Source organism: Triturus cristatus, chromosome 1_2 (genome assembly GCF_964204655.1).
Source record: "Triturus cristatus chromosome 1_2, aTriCri1.1, whole genome shotgun sequence".
Taxonomy (NCBI): domain Eukaryota; kingdom Metazoa; phylum Chordata; class Amphibia; order Caudata; family Salamandridae; genus Triturus; species Triturus cristatus.
This window is the reverse complement of record NC_140580.1, coordinates 1,178,558,433-1,178,579,205: the sequence shown is the minus strand read 5'-3', so window position 1 is coordinate 1,178,579,205 and position 20,773 is coordinate 1,178,558,433. Positions and strand designations below refer to the sequence as shown.

The 20,773-nt window shown below is 48.8% G+C and overlaps 1 protein-coding gene across 2 annotated transcripts in view; it reads left to right on the top strand.

Moving 5' to 3' along the window:
- PKN3 (protein kinase N3) overlaps positions 1 to 20,773 on the top strand; it is a 391,919-nt gene that overhangs the window by 12,389 nt on the left and 358,757 nt on the right. For both annotated transcript variants that reach the window (XM_085614062.1, XM_085614063.1), the window contains exons 2-3: positions 7,529 to 7,805; positions 10,131 to 10,285. In XM_085614062.1, coding sequence (XP_085470188.1) covers positions 7,529 to 7,805; positions 10,131 to 10,285 — 432 coding nt within the window. The remainder of the gene's footprint in view (positions 1 to 7,528; positions 7,806 to 10,130; positions 10,286 to 20,773) is intronic.

The following is a 20,773-nucleotide window of genomic DNA, read 5'->3' as shown; positions in this document are numbered from 1 at the left end:
ATTTCCTTAATAACCCTGTTTTTATGAAGTACCCTGTCTCCCCTCTTATGAGTCTGGCTCGCCCTGTGTAACAAATGCAAATAAATGGACATGGTAGACCTTTTGTCCCACGGACCCAGAAGCAGTTGAGTTTTGCCACGCTGTAATTTACCTGGCTTGCCTTGTAAGAGCTGTGGGGCTGAGAGGAGATTGGCTGCACGGCTGCCTCCAGGCTGTAAGCACGATGGGCTTCACTGGAGATGTGAGTTTGACAGGCGCAAGTGGTCGGTCACTTGTACAGGAATGCTGCACCTCCACCCAACACGTTTACCAGTGAACTCGTTCCCTTTCATCGGAGTCTCACATGGGCTCAGTGGCGCCTGTTTTTGCATGTTTCTGGTTCAGTAGCCTTCTGCAGCTTGCGAAGTAAAGAGGCAGCGTGTCAGTATAGGGTCACTCCAGGGTCTTTTAAGTGAGGAGCGGTTTTAGTTGTAGGTTGTACACCCTCACAAAGCAGGCCGAACGCTGACATCAGATGGGTGCAGTATTGACCCGAGGGGCAGAATTGTCATAAACTGTCTCTCCGGACTACCCTGGCTGAATGTGCGCCATTAGTGTCTCTGTGGTGGGTTTGCACACTCCTGTTGCAGCTGACCTTGTTTTTTAGGGGTCGTGCAAGGAAGGTTTATTACAGTGGAATCGTCACTTAGGTAATTAAAAAAAAATGCCGTACCTATACAAAAAAAGTGCAACTTCGAGTTGGAACAGTGGCTACTCAATTGATTTCGAAGTAGTATCAGTGCTTAATTTGTGGGGGGGAGGGAGGGGGGAGTAGGAGTGAAGTGTGACGGGGCTAAAGGTTATATTTAGGCGCTTGGGGCTAGCGAATGCCGGGGTTGTTGAAGAACAAGGCATCCTTCTACCTGTGCCCACCACCTAACTACCTTCTTAGACACTGGAATCAGCCCTGCCAACTCACACAGTGCTCCCATCTGATCCCTCAGCCACCTGGGAAGAGTCCATACCACACAGCAAACCCAAGGTGCTCTGGAGACCCGCACACAGGGTAGTTTATGAGCGAGTGTGTGGGGGCTCTGCAGAGTAAGAATGTATTTTGCAAGCTTCCCAGGAGAAGGGGAGCAGTGTTTTATGGTGGAGAGTAGTGGTGGTTCTTTAGCCAGTCCTGCTCCCTCTTCATGGCCCGGCCCCTTCAGTGCCCCCCTCCATGACTTCTTAGGTAGTGGTGGGCTGACTAAACCCTTATAAGGTCCCAAAGGCCAGACTTATTGGTTGTGCCAATGCTTGTGTTGCCCACCTTGATTTTTAGAATAATTTTCCATTACTAATGTTTTTACTCACGTTGCCCACCTTGATTTTTTTACATTAATTCCCCATTACTAATTTTTGTTTTTAAGTTTATGAATTATTGGCATGCATCATACAAGTTTTACTAAATGATTTTTCAAGCTGCAAATATTTTGTGCACATATTATCCACTTGCAAAAATCCGCATTGTAAACTGGCTGCCAGAGGGTCTGTGCTGCAGGGGTGACACCCTTAAGAATTCCACCCCCGTGCTCTCTGTACCCGAGTGATAAAAATGTAAAGTCTTTTTTTATGTATTTGTGCTCTTGGGGGTACATTAGGAGTTCTGAGAAGGGATGGGTGTCAGAGGCCAGTTGTTGGAGAGCAGTTTCTGGGGCAGGATAGGCGGGCTGAGGGTGTACCCAAGAGAGTGACGGTGATACTGGCCTGCTGAAGACCGGGGTAAGTCTTCTAGGTCCTCCACTCTGAAGCATGCGTGCATCAAGTTCAGTGTAGCAGACAACACTGGCTGTTCCATGCATTACAGCAGGTAACGTCCTTTAGGACAAAGCTGGAATCAGACTGGGCCTTCACATCGCTACAACAGAACAAATGCGCCTTTAGCACGCAGTCGTTCTGCACGCAAGTCGTTACGATGACTTGCCTTATGGGGGTGCAGTGGTATAGTAGTGTTAGAATTAAAGTCCAACACCTTCCCTACTTTTGCGTAGACTGGAGTTGGAGTAGTAAATCAAACTATTCTAATATCCAGTGCCCCCCTAAAGCAAGTCCTTAAAATGATTAGCGTCAACAGCCAATGTGTGCTAAAGACTCATTCATTCAAACGATGGGGTTCCTAAGGCATGCGTTAAAAGCATGCAGAATTCGGTCATGCATTCATTACAACTGTTGTTCCTCATCTGCACAAGTGTAGTGTGGCTAGCTTGATTAGCCGCGGACAAAGGTATGAGAGGCAGATGAGTCCCCTCTGCCCCCAATTCTTTAGAGGGAACACCCTTTCTCTTCAAAGGATTGAACATTAGAGGACTGACTGAACTTCACTGAGGTCTGTTAAATGCTCTCCCTTCCATTAATTCTCAGGGTAGTTTTCCAGTTGGTCAATAGCTGTTTCTAGAGACGGTGTTTGCTGGGCTGGCCTGGGAGCTGCAGGAGTGAGGCAGAGACTGTTGACGGATAGACTCCTCGATGCTGGTTCTACCTCACTTCAGACACCTCTTCTCTGGTAAAGGGGAGAGAACGATTCTGCCTTCTTTGCAGCCTCTCCTACATTCACGTGGTTCAAATCTTTATTTCTTCCCCCAGTAACAGTGGGGTTGGCACCTTTTGTAGCCCTCCTAAGCAGCCGCCAATCGTGTTCTGAGTACAGCCGGTGGCTGCAAGTAAAGCACCCGGCCTTTTCTCTTTTACCTCTTTTACACAAGCTTCTTCAAAGCCGCTTTGCTATTTTCCACAGCTACAGAGTCTGTGAAGGCTTTTGCGTTTATTAACCATACTTGTCTAATAGCACTAAAAACACAAAAAGGATCAATGTCTTCAAAAGATTTTACTAAAGAAGTAGTCCTACTTAGTCTATTCCCAGCATTTTGCAGGGATATGTTCTCTTGGTCGATATATTCCACTGTATTTTCAAGGTGGTTGGGCTTGTTTCGAGCTCTGCCTGTGTGCCGCACACTGAAAATACTCGCGCAGTCTTTGATTCTTTACCTCCATGCCTGCTCGGGGCGGGCCATGTTTGTTTCGAGCTCTGCCTGTGTGCCGCACACTGAAAATACTCGCGCAGTCTTTGATTCTTTACCTCCATGCCTGCTTGGGGCGGGCCATGTTTGGTTCGAGCTCTGCCTGTGTGCCGCACACTGAAAATACTCGCGCTGTCTTTGATTCTTTACCTCCATGCCTGCTCGGGGCGGGCCATGTTTGGTTCGAGCTCTGCCTGTGTGCCGCACACTGATAACACTCAAGTTGTCTTTGATTCTTTACCTCCATGCCTGCTCGGGGCGGGCTATGCTTGGTTCTAGCTCTGCCTGTTTGCCGCACACTGATAATACTCGCGCTGTCTTTGATTCTTTAATGTAGAAAATCAAAAGGAACTAGCCCCACGGTCGAGGGGGATATGTGTATGTAGATATGAAGAAACAGAATAGTCTCTTGAGTCAAGGGAAACCATTTAGGTTTTTAAGAAAGGCCTCACCCACCAACCGAATGTACCCAAAGTGTGCTGCGATGCCTGCAATTGCAGCGGAGCTGGTTTATTGTCAAGGTGAGTGTGCAGTGATGGTGTAGTGCGTGTATATTTAAAAGCTGTCCCTCTGGTCCCAAAAACCAATTAGAATTATTTAATAATGGGCCATGGGCAGCATTAAAAGGAGGCAGTGGATGGCTAAGGAGGTATCGATGGCCGCCACCATCCACTGGGGTCAACATGTTTCAGCCAGTGCCTGGAAACTGGGGCTGGCTTTCATCCGGACCAAGAAAGTGGAAGGTGAGAGGACAGGTCTAACAGAGTGTGTATAGCCGTCTATGTGCGGCGCACGCTAAGGAGCTTTAACTGGCAGAGGGGGTATTCCTCTTATTTCCAATCACCAAAGATTAAAGGGACAGGCTCCATGAGTCAGGAGTAGGGGTATTCTGTCACAGCTACCATTTGTAGCTGACAGAGCTCATACCGCAAACCTGTGTGGCCTCTCTCCGACTCCGCCTCTGCTCTGCCTGTGTGCCGCACACTGATCATACTCACGCTGTCTTTGATTCTTTACCTCCATGCCTGCTCGGGGCGGGCCATGCTTGGTTCCAGGTCCCCCGGTGTGCCGCATACTGATCATACTCACGCTGTCTTTGATTCTTTACCGCCATGCCTGCTCGGGGCGGGCCATGCTTGGTTCCAGGTCCCCCGGTGTGCCGCATACTGATCATACTCACGCTGTCTTTGATTCTTTACCTCCATGCCTGCTCGGGGCGGGCCATGCTTGGTTCTAGCTCTGCCTGTGTGCCGCACACTGATCATACTCACGCTGTCTTTGATTCTTTAACTCCATGCCTGCTCGGGGCGGGCCATGCTTGGTTCCAGCTCTGCCTGTGTGCCGCACACTGATAATACTCACGCTGTCTTTGATTCTTTAACTCCATGCCTGCTCGGGGCGGGCCATGCTTGGTTCCAGCTCTGCCTGTGTGCCGCACACTGATAATACTTGCGCTGTTTTTGATTCTTTACCTCCATGCCTGCTCGGGGCGGGCCATGCTTGGTTCCAGGTCCCCCGGTGTGCCGCATACTGATCATACTCACGCTGTCTTTGATTCTTTACCTCCATGCTTGCTCGGGGCGGGCCATGCTTGGTTCCAGGTCCCCCGGTGTACCGCACACTGATAATACTCACGCTGTCTTTGATTCTTTAACTCCATGCTTGCTCGCGGTCTTCCTGCTGACCCACACGTTGTTTGTCCTCTGATATTTTTGTATCTTTCGTTCCTCCTAAAAGCACAACTTTGCCCTATGAAATATTCATATCGTGCTGTCTAGAAGTTCGAGAGCTAGCTCTCCCACTGGAATCCCCTGGTCCTTCTACTTTTTGCCCTATTTTGCTGCTTCCTTTTCTTAAAAAAAATATTGAAAATATGGCCTTTTCACAACTAATATTCTTTGTTCATTCTGGCAGTCACTTTTCTCTAGTACAATTGGACTTCTGTCCTGGTTGCGCCACTTGAACTGCTTAATTCATCATGCGTGTCGCAGCAAGCTTCCTTCTATTTTATTAGAGGTCTCAGCTGCTTTAGTTAGTCTTTCCTCATTGGCTCAGTTTTTCTTGGGACTAGTTTGTTTTTGGCAAACTGGTTGCACGATTTCAGTACCTCGAAAGCGATTTATGTCCCCTTCTTCTCCTATTCACTTTGTAGTTCCTCTGGGCTCGTTACTGGATAGTTGACTACACTCTCCTCTTGTTCACCATTATATCTTATTTGGGGTAAGATCCTGTTTGTATGCTGATGGCTCTCAAATTGTCTTTCTACCTCACTTCAGTCTGAAGTTTCAGCTTTGAACTCACATATGGAGGTCTGTGTCTCTTTGTATTTCTTTAAACTCTCTCCTAAGAAAATATTTCTCTTGGTTCATTACATGCTCCTCTCCCTACTCCAGTTTACTTTTCTCCATCTCTGCAGTCTTTTTCCACTTCAGCTTCCAACATTAGCTCTCAGTTTGATCCCTCACTCAAATCTCCACTGTCAATGTGTTATTTCCACTTATTTAACTTCTAGAAAATCTAATCTCATCCTTGTTTCTTTTACTTGAAAACGTTGCTAGAAACTCCTATTTGGGTTACTGGTTTTCTTTCTGTTGCTCTTCCCAAGACACCAAAGCCCTACTCCAAATATTCAGATTTCTGGTATTCACCCTTCATTCTGGCTTCCTTCACGCACTCGCACTTCACCATGACTTACTCAAGTTTACTGGTTTGCTTTTGCAATTTAGGTTTCGCGCTCTGTCTTGTATTGGATGTGTTCACCTGCTGTCTCTGCCTTAACTATTTTAATTGGTTTCTTTATACGTCCTCACTCTTCGTTCTGCTACTCTAAGACGTCGGTGTCGTTTCTCGCTTATTCTTTTAGCACTATAATATGAGCCCCAAGTCAGATCAGATTACACAAACCTTTGTCCATCTTCTTGATTGATCTAACCAACCTTGTTTCATGTGATTGGGTGTTAATAGCAAGTTTCCTAAACTTTTGTATAAGTTTACTCTTTTGTGTGCAGAGGTATGGATAACTCTACTAAATTTCAGTACAAACATACAAATGCTGTAAATTCTCCATTTATTTATTTGAAAAGTTATAGAAAGCGTGAACAAGACCCAGAATGGGTATCGGAGCGCTTTACAAAGAGAAAAATTAACGTTGACGTGAAGAAACAGTAAAAGGCAAAATAAGAACAACACAATACAATTCAAATCCAAAGTGAAAAATGATTGTCAAGTACATATTTCAAAACATAAAGAGAAAATGAATGTCAGGCATACATTTCAATACACAGAGTAAGAATGATTGTCAAGCACTAGAGGGAGGTGAATATCACATGACATTTGATGCTATTGCTGCTGAAGTTCTTCCAAAAGTAGCCATTTGACCTGTTTCTCGAATGAAGCAGTCGAGGGGCTGGCTCTGATTTCCGTCGGTAGGGCATTCCAGATTCTTGGAGCCAGCCCTGAGAAGGTGCGATTGTAAGTTCTTTTTTTGGTTGAATTTAGGTGGTTTCAGGATTAAAGTATTGTAGCTTCTTAAGTTTCAACTGGAACCAGAGAGCTCGAGTTTCTTTGCCAGGGAGACATGTCACCACATAATGTTCTGACCCCTGATTGTCCTACCTCCTTCTTAGAAAGGCAAGCTGCTTATAAAGACTGACTTCCCAAAAGCAAAGCTTTGCTCTACATTAGGGTTGAGTGAACTCTAAAAAAGGCACAGCAATGAAAATAAGGAAGTCCACTGAGTTACCTGGAAAAACACTACAAGCATGAGATGATGGAACAGACCCCCCCCCCAGTTGGGGGTATCGGAGCTGGGTGAGCGCCTGCCGCAGTTACATCGGCGGGGGTGGCCCACCTGAGCAGCGGCACCAATGTTCTTAGTTCGTTTGGGGGTGGGGGGAGGGGGGTGGTTGTTGGGGTAGGGCTGAATTGTATATTATACTGATCTGCTCTCTGTAAGTGTAGTACATACCACTCGAGTTACTAGTTGGGTGTCTCATTTGCTTATAACCATTGACAATGTTGGAAAGGTTGTACCTCATCGACGGAGAGGCGGATCTTTGTAAGTGGGATACCAGATCGTGGATTATTCTCAGAAAAATGCACAGATGACGCATGAATACGAGATGTAACTGTTAAATATTGTTGTCTGATGCTCAAAGATATATATTTTTTTTTAAAAGCATGAGATGATGGAAGGCGTGAAACTCTGGCTTTGGCTGGTAGCAATTGTGTTTGACTGACAGTTACTGCTGCCTGCATTGCCGCGTGTGGGGATGGATTTGGTATGTTGCACTCCGGGGTGCAGATCATGGAAGTTGGAGAAGTGTGCTGCACCCCAACGAACAGTAAGGTGAGAGCAAGGAAATGCTGAATGAGGAAATGGATGGGAGGCCTTTGAGAAAGGGGCGCCCCACAGGTAAAGCAGTGGTGTAATTGTCTCGCAGGTGCCTGGGTGATTTGTCAGACACTAACCGGCTCTTTCCCCGCAGAGCGTGCTCCTGCAGGAGCTGTGCAGTGGGGCAGACCTCCTGGACCCACTCTTCCAGCACCGACTAGAGGACGCCAAGGACCATCTCCGGAGGGAGATCCAGAAGGAGCTGAAGATAAAGGAAGGGGCTGAAAACCTGCGGAAGGCAACCACTGACAAGAAGAACCTCAGCAACGTGGAGGTCCAGCTGAAGTGCTGCAACCGCAAGCTGCAGCAGCTGCACTGGGAGCTGCAGGAGCTCAATGCACGCCTCGTGGTCATGGAGGAGAGGACGACAGGTAAGTATAAGAGTAAAACAGAAAGGAACCAATGAAAGCATGGGGTGTAGAGAGTACTAGAAGCTGTAGACTCCAGGTTTATCCTGGGCAGGAGAGTACAGCGAACAGGGAGATGATACAGATGGAGCGGTATGGAGTACAGCAAGCGAGAGGCTGAAGTCCTACATGGGGAAGAGAATACAGTGGACAGGGAGACGAAACATGGAGAGAAGATATGGAGTACAAGAATCAGTGCATACCTCAGGGAGGAGAGTACAGGGGGTGGGAGCCGAAACCCGTAGAGAAGATGCAGAGTGCAAGAATCGGTGCATACCTTGGGGAGGAGAGTACAGGTGGTGGGGAGATGAAACCTGTAGAGAAGATATGTAATACAAGAATCAGTACATACCTCCGGTAGGAGAGTACAGGGGGTGGGAGATAAATACTTCAGAGAAGATATGGAGTACAAGAATCCGTTCATACCTGGTGGAAGTTAATACAGCGGACATGGAGCCGAAGCCTGGTGCCAAGATATGGAGTACAAGAATCAGTGCATACGTAGGAGGAGAGCACAGGGTGTGGGGAGATGAAACCTGGTGCCAAGATATGGAGTACAAGAATCAGTGCATACGTAGGAGGAGAGCACAGGGTGTGGGGAGATGAAACCTGGTGAGAAGATATGGAGTACAAGAATCAGTGCATACGTAGGAGGAGAGTACAGGGTGTGGGGAGATGAAACCTGGTGAGAAGATATGGAGTACAAGAATCAGTGCATACGTAGGAGGAGAGTACAGGGTGTGGGAGATGAAACCTGGAGAGAAGATATGGAGTACAAGAATCAGTTCATGCCTGGGCGAAGAGAATACAGCGGACAGGGAGACGAAACCTGTAGAGAAGATATGGAGTAGAATAAGTGCATACTTGGGGAGGAGAGTACAGGGAGTTGGGAGACGAAACCTGTAAAGAAGATGCAGAGTGCGAGAATCAGTGCATACCTCGGGGAGGAGAGTACAGGGGGTGGAGAGATGAAACCTGCACAAAAGGGATGGAGAACAATAAGAGAGAGGCTGAAGTCATACCATGCATGGGGAAGAGAATATAGCGGACAGTAAACCAAAACCCGTGGAGAAGATTTGGAGTACAAGAATCGGTGCATACTTAGGGAGGAGAGTACAGGGGGTGGGGAGACAACACCTGTAGAGAACATATGAAGTACAAGAATCAATGCATGCTTAGGGAGTAGAGTACCGGGGGTGGGGTGACAAAACGTGCACAAAAGGTATGGAGAACAACAAGTGCGAGACTGAACCATGCCATGGGGAAGAAAATACAGCAGATGGGCAGACTGAACCCGTAGAGAAGATATGAAGTAAAAAATCAGTTCATACTTTGGGGGGGGGGGAAGGGGAGAGAGAGTAGAGGGTGAGGAGAAGAAACCTGTAGAGAAGATATTGGGTACAAGAATCGGTGCATAACTCAGGGAGGAGAGTACAGGGGGTGGGAGATGAAACCTGGAGAGAAGATATGAAGTACAAGAATCAGTGCATACCTCAGGGAGGTATGCACTGATTCTGTGAACATCAGGGGATGGGAGATGAAACCCGGAGAGAAGATATGCAGTACAAGAATCAGTGCATACCTTAGGGAGGAGAGTACAGGGGGTGGGAGATGAAACCTGGAGAGGAGATATGCAGTACAAGAATCAGTGCATACCTCAGGGAGGAGAGTACAGGGGGTGGGAGATGAAACCTGGAGAGAAGATATGCAGTACAAGAATCAGTGCATACCTCAGGGAGGAGAGTACAGGGGGTGGGAGATGAAACCTGGAGAGAAGATATGCAGTACAAGAATCAGTGCATACCTTGGGCTGGAGTACAGGTGGTGGGAGATGAAACATTCGCAGAATGTAAGGAGTACAGCAAGCGAGAGGTTCAGGGAGGAGAGTACAGGGAGTGGGAGGTGATACTGATGGATCGGTATGGAGTACGGCAAGCGAGAGGCTGAAGTCCTACATGGGGAAGAGAATACAGCGGACAGAGAGACGAAATCTGGAGAGAAGATATGGAGTACAAGAATCAGTGCATATACGTGAAGATGAGTACAAGAATCAGTTCTTGCCTGGGGGAAGGAGAGTAGAGAGGGTGAGGAGAAGAAACCTGTAGAGGAAATATGGAGTTTAAGAATCAGTGCATACCTGTGGGAAAAGAGGACCGCGGACAGAGAGACGAAACCTGCAGAGAAGATACCTAGTGCAAGAATCAGGTGTCAGATGGGGCCTTTTCACCCATCTGACAGATTGGACCTCGACAGGGGCTTCAAAATATTTGTATTTCTTTCCTTGTGCAGGTGATTCTGTGTCGCCAGACCCCCTCCTTTGGGAGGAGAATCCCAACCCCGTGAAGGGGCGGATCCGAGCTTTAAAGAAGCAGCTTCACATCGAGATGAAGGTGAAGCTGGGAGCGGAGAACATGATCCAGATGTACTCGAATGGCACGTCCAGGGTAAGCCCAGCTAATGGATCCCCTCCATGAAGGGTTCTCTGCCTCTCCTGCTGCTTGTGTGAAATCATGACCTGCCTTTATGAGGGTCAAGAGCCCACCATAAAATATTTGATGGATCGGGGCCAAGATGGCCTCCAAAGCCTAGATGTGGCACCTGGCGTCATTAATGAGCCCTGCTGCTTCCCTTGGACAGGGCCAGGAGTCGAAGGCCAGAACTCCTCACATCGAAGCACCATGGCCAGAGGGTTTTTGACTCATGTAAAAGCCATAAGTATTTCTTTTAAATTAGAAATCTACACAGAGAAATCAACTTATGAATACTTAGTTGGTGTTAGAAGGCAATGCACAGGATGGAGGCCTTTTGAGTCCGCTGCAGAATTGGAGGGAGCGGAATGTATGAATTCATTACAGAGTAAACGGCCAGTCTTTTTTTTCTAGGCCTAGATTGACAGAAGTTCTTTTGGAGACCTGACCCTGCACCGGCCCTCAGTAACCTATCTCCAACTCTAAAGATAATTTGAGCTGATCCACTGTTTGTGAGTCCACATACTCCTTGGTGATGAACTCATTTCCTGTCTCCTCGTTTCAAGAGATTTCAGTTTCCACTGCCTGTTCTTTCAGCTAAACGTGACCCGTCTGTGTCCATTTTCCTGGTGTATGCATGACCAGATGTTTACGTTCTGCATTCCATTCAACCATTTCTGCATTGTGTAATTCTGGGTAGAGGGAAATCTGCTTCACCCTTCTCTAGGAAAGACGTTTATTCTAAAAATGTAAACCTCTGTCCCTTTGAAAGTAGTCGCTGTACGATTTGAAGGGCGCACTGTACCTGGTTATTCCCTCCCCTCACACCTGCTCACATCTTGCATTCCCTCATCCTCCAGGTCATTCCACTTCCTGCCTCTGAGGTCACGCAGGTCTCGTGCTCATTGCTGCAATAAGTCCTGTCATCGTTTGTCAGCCACCAACAGAGCCCTTCCTGGCAAAATCCGCCACAGATGCTATCAAAATGAGCTCGCACTGATTGCGAGTGGATGGGATTACCACTCTTCTCCAGTATTGGATCTTTCATAGATTCGCATGCTTGAATCATTCCCTGTTGTCAAAGTGGGAGTCTGACGGTACCATAGTAAATCATATGCTAGAATGGCAATGAAAATGTCGGTTTAATAGCCTGTCTGTCCTTTTTAAAAAAGGACCAAACTTGATTTATAACCAGTCAGGCGACTGCACCCTCTAGAACACTCACAACAGAGGCCGGGTTCCTCATATTTTCTACCACACGTCGTGTGGAGTGAGTCTCCCTGAGCTCTCTGCTCAGTTTTTTCTTCTCTAAGAGTCTCAGATCTGTCCTAAAACTACCATGTCTGATACTTCTAACAAAGGCCTCTTCAGATCCTGCAAAACCTGCGGAAGGAAAAAACTACATCTGGATGATCCACATTAAGACGGTCTTTACTGCCTCTACCCTCAACACCAGGTGAAGGAGTGCAACATATGTCAAACGTCTTCCTCTAAGACCTTGATGGACAGGGAGGGAAGGCTTCTTCTGTGGCTACAGAAGTCTAAAACTCAGATCTACCGCATCTGGGGAGGACAGTGACACGTCTATGAGGACACAAAGGGTCAAGATAATCTCACCAGGGGACATCTAAGGAGGGCAGCAAGGCCTTAAAAACTCACCATAAAGAACCTCTGAGAAAGGAGAAAAAAAAATACATCTCCACAGAGCCAGACTCCTCTCAACCCAGAACTCCATCTGTGAAGACAGGGGAACGTCAGTGTTCGTCCTCTACTGAACTGTCAACATCAATGCATAAAAACTGCTCTCAAAGCCCCGTCGATGGTAACATCACGGCCGACTGTATCGACTACGACTGTCATCACTGTCTGGTCCACTAGACCATCATCTAAGACGACAGCCGTGGACGCGCCTATCTTGTCGACAAGAATCCTGTCATCCAAGTTAGTGCTAACCCCAGCGACACCGTCAGCAACAGCCGTCGACGGCGAAATTCACCTTGACGACAATGTTTTTGACGGGATCATCAATGATTATTACAAAGGTGGTGAACAGCTTTAAGACCTGAGTTAACATCTCCTTGGAAGGTCTCACCTCTTTCAACAAGTCACCTGTTAGACCTGAAGGAATCGGACGACTACGGGCCTTTTGGGGCAGCTCATTAGAACTCCAGGATGGAGACGAGGAAGAGCATTATTACCACCACGATTATGCCCCCTCGCAAGAGGCATTATGAGCATTATCAATATCGCGCTCATCCACAACCCAGGTATGATGAGGTACAGATGCCCCCTGTTGCTTGTCCAAGATTTGCAGGCAATGCTGCAAGACCATAGTATGACCGTTCCTGACCCTTCGCAGGAGCAGCCAGTACTACCACCTCAACCCACCTCTTCTGCTACGCCAAGGCACATTCCTCCAGCTACCACGCCAAGGATTACACCTGCATCTAATATAGCGGCGCCACCAAGGAATGACCCAACACCATCCGAAGATGAATGAGAAGGCAAGATCCCGGAACCTCAACTTCCACCGTATGAGTGGGATGATTAACCTATCCACACTCTGTCGCCTCCACTGCCACAACCTTCAGATTCTCCCCCTGAGGACATTGGGGGCTTTCATAACCTAATGGAGCGGGCTGTAACAAGATTTCACCTCCCCAGCTCCGTGAAGTATGTTTTCTCCATGATTTCAAAGAACAAGCAAGGTAGTCTCTCTGCACCCTTCAATTAAATAAGTTGCCCTTTTGGCAGGTTTGAGGAAGAGGTTATTTAACATATATAGAGGAGGTTATCAACGCTCCCAGCAATACCACCCCTTCCAATATAGACCCGCCTGCCAACATCAGGCATATCGTCAACTGCCCGCGGCATCCTATAACAAACGAGGCCCTCGCCTGAAGCAACCCCCCAAGGGTTGATATGCAGGTTGTAAACAGTGACCTAGTCCAGGTGCTGGTTGCATCCACTCCTTCCCATTCTGTGGTGCGAATATTACCAACTACCTCCTTCAATAGAGAAATATAACATTGGACAAATGGGTATGAGATCTGGTCAACTATGGACATACCCCGGGTTTGTACAGAGACCACCAAACAATCCTCCCAGGGTAGCGCACCCACCTAGTCTTCACTTATTGAGAAAAGAAGCTCTCGTAATGTTGACCAAGGCTGCGATAGAAAGGGCCCCTTGTTCCCAGAAAGACATGAGATTCTACTCCCGATTTCTTTCTTTTTTTTCTTCTTTTTTTCTCCCTTATAAGAAAGAAAACTGGGGAATGGAGACCCCCTTCTAGACCTCAGGAAGCTAAACAAATTCTTATGTAAACAATCCTTCCACATTATTGCTCTCTCCTACATCCTGCACCTGCTCAACAGCGGAGACTACATGACCTCTCTGGACCTACAAGATGCATATTACCACATTCCCATACACATCATAAATCTCAGCTTCACCGTAGCCGGCACCCATTACCAGTTCTGAGTTATCTCATTCGGCCTGAAGTCAGCTCCCCACATTTTCACCAAATGTCTTGTCTCAGTAGCAGCCACACTTGGAAAACCAGGTCATCCGGTATTCCCCTACCTAGACGACTGGCTGCTCAAAGCCTAAACACCACATCAAGCTTTAAAGCTTGCCTCTCGTTTCACTGACTAGGCCTCACTGTGAATTACCCAAAATACTCACCTATCCCAAGTCAAATTACCATTTCTAGCAGCCAACCTAAATACAAACTAAACCAATCCTTCCTCTCGCAAGACAGACAGCAAAGGTTAACAAACGTTAAAGATTTCTAGAAGAAAGTCTGTTACAGTGCGGCTGTACAAGCCATTACTCTGCATGATCTCGTCCACAATCGACCTGGTCCCGCCGGCATGGCTGGAAATGAGGCCATTGTTCGCGTGGTGGGTTTCAAATGTCTCGTCTTTCAAAAGGCTTCACTTTCTTGACTTTAGTACCCGACGTAGTCCTCACCACCGATGCCTCTATAGAGGGCTCGGTGGCCACTTGCAGTACCTGCAAATCCAGGGGAAGTGGTCGGCCCTTCACAAAACCATGACTATCAACTCCCTGGAACTGGAAGCGCTATCTTTCACCCTGCCAGTTTTTCTTCAACGAATAGCAGGAGCTTCGGTACTGGTACGTATGAACAATACGACCAGCATGTATTGTATCAACAAGCTTTGTAGCTGGCTCACAACTCTCACGATATCTCTGAAGGCCGAACACGTGTACGAAGTAAACAACACTTTAGTGGACCTGCTCAGAAGAAGCAGAGTTGCCACATGGAGGAACTAGATCAGTCGGAGCTGGCCAAAATATTTTCACAGTGGGGCAAACCAGTATTGGATCTCTTCGTGACAGACCATGCCAGTTCTATGCCACTCAGTACCCGCTCCCAGGGTGGTGGGGGGATGCCCTTTCAATGAGATGGTCATGGTCCCCTCACACCCCTTCCCTCTCAATCCAAGGATTCTCAGCAAAATAAAAATTGAGCACTGTCACCTCATTCTAAATGCTTCACATGGCTGACAGCCTTGGTTTATGGAGCAGCTCCTGCTGTCTGAGTCCAATCCCATTTGCCTACTGACAACTTCAACACTGTTAACGAGGTGCAGCGGCCAGATCCTACACCCAGAACCAGCCTTTCTCCAATAGCATGAATGGCTTCTGAGTTCCGAGACTTAAATATCCCTCAGGACTGCAGAGATTCTATCCAAAGCAAGAGTTGAAGCTCCAAACAAGATGTACGAACTAAAATGGAATTGTTTCCATTCATTGTGTCAAAAATCTAACTTGCATCCATTGGAAAGGGCTCCTAAACGGATTCATCCTTGCGTCCTGTTGCTAGCTAGATCAGGATTGGTACATGCATCTGTAAAGGTTCACCGTGCCGCAATTCTAAAGTTCATATGTTCTGCACACTCTCTCTCTCGCTCTGTTCCATGAGAACAGTCAAACCATTAATGAAGGGTTTGTTCTGAGCTCCTCCCCCAGAATGGCCCCTCAATGTGGCTCTCTTGCAGCTTATAAAGCCTCCTTTTGAACCCATTCACCAAGCAGACCTGAAGTGTATCGCACGGAAGGTCACTTTGCTGTTCTCTCACTCCCACAAGAAGAGCCAGCGAGAGTCAGGCTTTCACGCTGCAGGAACCGTTCTTGAGTTTCACTAACGATTATGTGCCTCTCAGAACAAACCCAAAATTCATCCCCAAGGTTCCATCGCAATTTACTCTCCATAAACCGAAGCATTTACTCTCATACTTTTTTCCCCAAATCCGGCATCTCCTACTTAATGGTCTCTCCACACCTTGGACACTAAGCAATCTCTTAAAATCCATCTACGTCTTGCTTCACTTTGGAAAACTGAACAACTGTTGGTCTCTATATATTTTTTTTTGTTTGTTCTGTTTATTGAAGATTTTGTTGCTTTACACATGAGTATAGAAACCATATACTGTCCCCAGAAAATGCCATACAGAGCCAATAGGGAAACGGCAATTTCAGGTCAGGAGTCAACAGCAAAGCTACAGCAGCGAGACCTGTTCGAGGCAAATGGCATATCCCGTCAATCATTAACCTCCTCCCTCCATCACTGATGCAGTTTAGTCGGGTTATGGTGATTTATAGTACCAACTGTACAATAATCGAGTACATGGGTGTTGGAAACAGCCCCACTCCCACTCCGCAGGGTGGTGGTGGACCTTCCCAACACAATGGGGTAGCTTGGCTCGAGTGGTCAGGAAACAGGCGCAGTGCTAAGCATACAATATACCCATACAATAACCATGCGTGCATCCGTTCCAAAAACGACTCTACACCGTAAAAATTATGAAAATATTCTTTCTTTATCTTTTTCTCTTAGTTGCTGATTGGAAAAATAAATAGGTCAATCACAATATACAAGTTTCAATTAGTGCAGGTCAAATAAATATTGGCTGTTTGATGAAATAAATAGGGGTGATCATAAATAACAGGGCATAAATACAAGTGCAATATATACAGACAATTAAATACTTTGAGGCAATAAATACTGTATCAATAAATATTGTACACCAACAAGTCCTGTGGACCTATAAATATAGTGCAGCAATAAATAGGTAAAAACTCAATAAATACAGTATCCCCAATAAGTAATTAAAAGTATACAGCACCCCTCATATAATCAGATGACACTTCACTTCTTAAGGGCTGATTTGGCCCAGGCACAGCTTGTAGGGTTGTGGAAGGCTTGAGGGGGGAGGCTACTCCCTGGCTGGGACAAGGCTGAGGCCTAAACTGAGGTAGATCAAAGGGGGGAATACCAATGCCCTGGCTTCCCGTCTCCACACAACCTCTCTAGGTCAGTCCCAGTTCACCCCAGGCACAGTCAGGTGGGTTTCAGCACCTCCCTAGCCCCTTAGAGTAGTCTCTCAGGTCTCCACAGGGCCTTAGGCGCCCTCTACTCCACTTACTGCCCTTTTTCTGATGTTCCGACGCCGCTGGAGTCGTGTCGACGCCGTGAGGCGGTTCCGGTTCGGTCTCGGCGGCCTCGGCACAATGTCAGTTCTTTGTCGACGCCGGAAGGCGGTTCCGGTCCGATGTCGGCGGCCTCGGTTCGATCTCTACCTCCGATTCGACGGCGTCGGGCAGTCTCTTCACGATGTCGACTTCAGGCGGCTCCGGTCCGATGGCGCTCTCGGCTCCGATGACGTCGGCCGGCCTGGCCTCGATGTCGACTTCCGGCGACTTCGGGGTGCGATCCTCACCCCCGACCTCCGGTGCTCCTCCTCTCAGGTTCCGGGCGACTCCGGAGTGCGATCCTCACTCCCGACCTCCGGTGCTCCTCTACCTCGGTCTCCGACGACTCCGGAGGGCGGACTTCACTCCTCCGATGACGCCGCTCGCTCGACCTCGGTTCACTTCCTCCTCGACCTCTGGTATTCCTCTCGACCCCCGTCGGCGCCCTCTCACGACCTCAGGCGGCTCCGGGTACGACGTCTGCTACTTCAGTCAGCGCCGCTTCTCCACCTCGGGCTCCAGGTCTTCAGGCTACTCGACGCCGGACTCCAGGGAAACCAGTTCTCAGGTCAGAATCTTGCTGTTTTCTTGGTTCTAAGGCCTGTTCCTGCTGTCCAGGTCCTTAGGATGGTTTTCTTCTGTCTTCTTCCCACACAGGGCTATAGGCTGGGATCCATCAGTAGGGACAAGTATCAAGGGTGGGTTTATGGACCCCACTCCAGGCACAAGTTTCCACCCCTGCTGCTTCACTCCTTCCTCCTTCACTGTTGTGCTCCTCTCTCTTCACCAGTCAGGTGCCAACTGCCAGCTCCAACTGCCAACTGCCTCTCTTATCCTCCCAACATTCTAAACCGCCTCCAACGGTCACAGGGTTCTGGAAGCTCCTGGAATGTTCTGGAAGGTGCTGGTAGGTTCCAGTGGATGCTGGTGATGTCACAGGTGGCCACCATTTTGTGCTCCAGGCCCTCAGACAGAAGTTTCAGGGGTAGCTAAAATGGCTCCCTGAATCTGTAGCAACACGAAAAAGTCTGGTGGTTCCCAAAAAGGAAAAATTCAAACAGGGTTTGAGGCAAAAGTGGGACAAAATAAATAATGATGAGGAGGGACCACCCAAAGGGCTGACAGGTCTAACACGCGTCCCCCCCAGCTGAAAGTGGGGAGAGCTACCCAACCCCTTGGGAGTTCTCATCACTAAGGCGGAAATACCTTGAGAGACCGTCTGCATTGGCGTGGTCCACTCCAGGCCGATGTTCCACCTGAAAGTCCATCCCCTGTAGGGAAATAGACCACCTCAACAACTTGGGATTCTCCCCCTTCATTTGCATCAGCCAACGAAGGGGTCTGTGGTCGGTCTGAACTAGGAAGTGCGATCCAAACAGGTATGGCCGCAACTTCTTCAGAGCCCATACCACTGCAAAGGCTTCACGCTCTATTGCACTCCACTTCTGTTCCCTGGGAAGTAGTCTCCGGGATAGGAAGACCACGGGTTGATCCAGACCCTCTTCGTTGAGTTGCGATAACACTGCCCCAATGCCATGTTCTGATGCATCTGTCTGGACAATGAACTCCTTGGAAAAGTCTGGGGCCCTTAAGACCGGGGCCTCGCACATGGCTTTCTTCAATCTCTCAAAGGCTTGCTGACAAGCCTCCGTCCAGACTACCCGTCGAGGTTGTTTCTTGGACGTGAGCTCCGTGAGAGGGGCTACGATGGTACCGTACCCCTTCACGAAGCGGCGATAGTATCCCGTGAGGCCCAAAAATGCTCGGACCTCAGTCTGTGTCTTGGGGGGTTCCCAGGCCATGATGGCCTCGATCTTCGCCTGGAGGGGTTGCACCGTTCCCCTACCCACCAAGTGTCCAAGGTACACTACCGACCCCTGCCCGATCTGGCACTTGCTGGCCTTGATCGTCAATCCAGCTTGTCTCAGGGCCTGGAGAACAGCTTGCAGGTGACGCAAGTGATCCTCCCAGCTGTTACTGAAGACGGCTATGTCATCCAGATAAGCAGCAGAGAAACTCTCCATTCCGGTGAGGATCTGGTTTACCAGGCGCTGAAACGTGGCAGGTGCGTTCTTGAGCCCAAAGGGCATCACACAACTGGTAGTGGCCATTGGGCGTGGAGAAGGCTGACCTTTCCCTTGCTCCATCAGTCAACGAGATCTGCCAGTACCCTGAAGTAAGGTCAAAGGTACTTAGATATTGGGCAGCTCCCAGCCGGTCAATCAATTCATCCGCCCTAGGGATCGGATGTGCATCAGTCTTTGTCACTGAATTCAGTCCCCGGTAGTCCACACAGAACCTCAGTTCTGGTTGGGCACCCGGTGGTGCAGCTTTCGGTACTAACACCACCGGACTAGACCAGGGGCTGCTAGAAGGTTCAATCACTCCTAGCTCCAGCATCTTAGTGACTTCACTATGAATGCTGGCCTTCACCTTGTCTGACATCCGGTAGATCTTGGACTTCACAGGTGGGCTGTCCCCTGTGTCCACGTCATGGACGCACAGGTGAGTCCTACCCGGGACAAGGGAGAACAACGAAGAGTACTGCCCCAGGACCTGGCGACAGTCCTCCTGCTGTTCAGGAGTTAGAGATGGGGAGAGAATCACTCCCTCCACCGACCCATCCTTTTCTTGAGACGCAAACAGATCAGGGAGAGGCTCGCTTTCCACGTCCTCTCCTCCGTCAGTCACCATCATCAAGATGACTTCGGGCCTCTCGTGGTGGGGTTTGAGGCGGTTGGCATGCAGCACCCGCAGGGGCTGACGAGGGGTCTTCAGGTCCACCAAGTAGGTAGCCTTACCCTTCTTCTCCAACACCTCAAAGGGTCCTGACCAGCGATCCTGGAGGGCACTAAGCTCTCCGGGTTCGATCACCCACACCTTCTGGCCAGGCTCCAACTCCACCGGGTGAGCGTTGTGGTCATACCACGCCTTCATTACTGCTTGGCTGGCTTCCAGGTTGTCAGAAGCTTGCTTCCACAACTTAGCCATTTGGCTCCGGAAGGCCAGCATGTAGCTCACCACATCCTGGGGGAGCTTTCTGGGAGTTCTTTCCCATCCGTCTCTCACCAGGTTAAGAGGTCCACGTACAGGGTGCCCATACAGAAGCTCGAAGGGGCTGAAGCCCACTCCCTTCTGTGGCACTTCCCTGTAAGAAAAAAGTAAACAGGGTAGGAGGACGTCCCATTTCCTCCGCAGGCTTTCAGGCAGACTTCTGATCATGCCCTTCAAGGTTTTGTTAAACCTCTCCACCAGACCATTGGTCTGGGGGTGGTAAGGAGTGGTGAACCGGTATGTCACTCCACACTCCTTCCACATTGCCCGCATATACGCTGACATGAAGTTGGTCCCCCTGTCGGACACAACTTCCTTGGGAAAACCCACTCGGGTAAAGATTCCCATCAGGGCCCTAGCCACAACAGGTGCTGTTATGGTCCTCAGAGGTATTGCCTCTGGGTACCGTGTGGCATGATCCACCAGGACTAGGATAAACCTGTGACCAGCTGATGTTAGTGGATCTAACGGACCCACAATGTCGATGCCCACCCTTTCAAAGGGGGTGCTAACGACAGGAAGTGGTTCCAGGGGAGCTTTCAGCTTCACCCCTGTTTTCCCACTGGCTTGGCAAGACACACATGTCCGGCAGTAGGTATCGGACGACACTTTCATCTGAGGCCAATAAAAGTGTGGGACAAGACGGGCGAAGGTCTTGTCTTGCCCCAGGTGTCCTGCCAAGGGGATCTCGTGAGCCAACTCTAAAAGGAAGGCTCGATAACGTTGAGGAACTACCAAGGCTCGTGACGATCCATGTAGGGGTGCCTTGGGTTCACTGTAGAGGAGGCCATCCTCCCAGTAAACACTGTAGTTCCCTTCAACGTTCCCTGCTGCCTGGGCTTCGGCCTGTCGCCTCAGCCCCTCAAGGGTAGGGCACTCCCTCTGGCCCTGGCAGAATTCCTCCCTGGA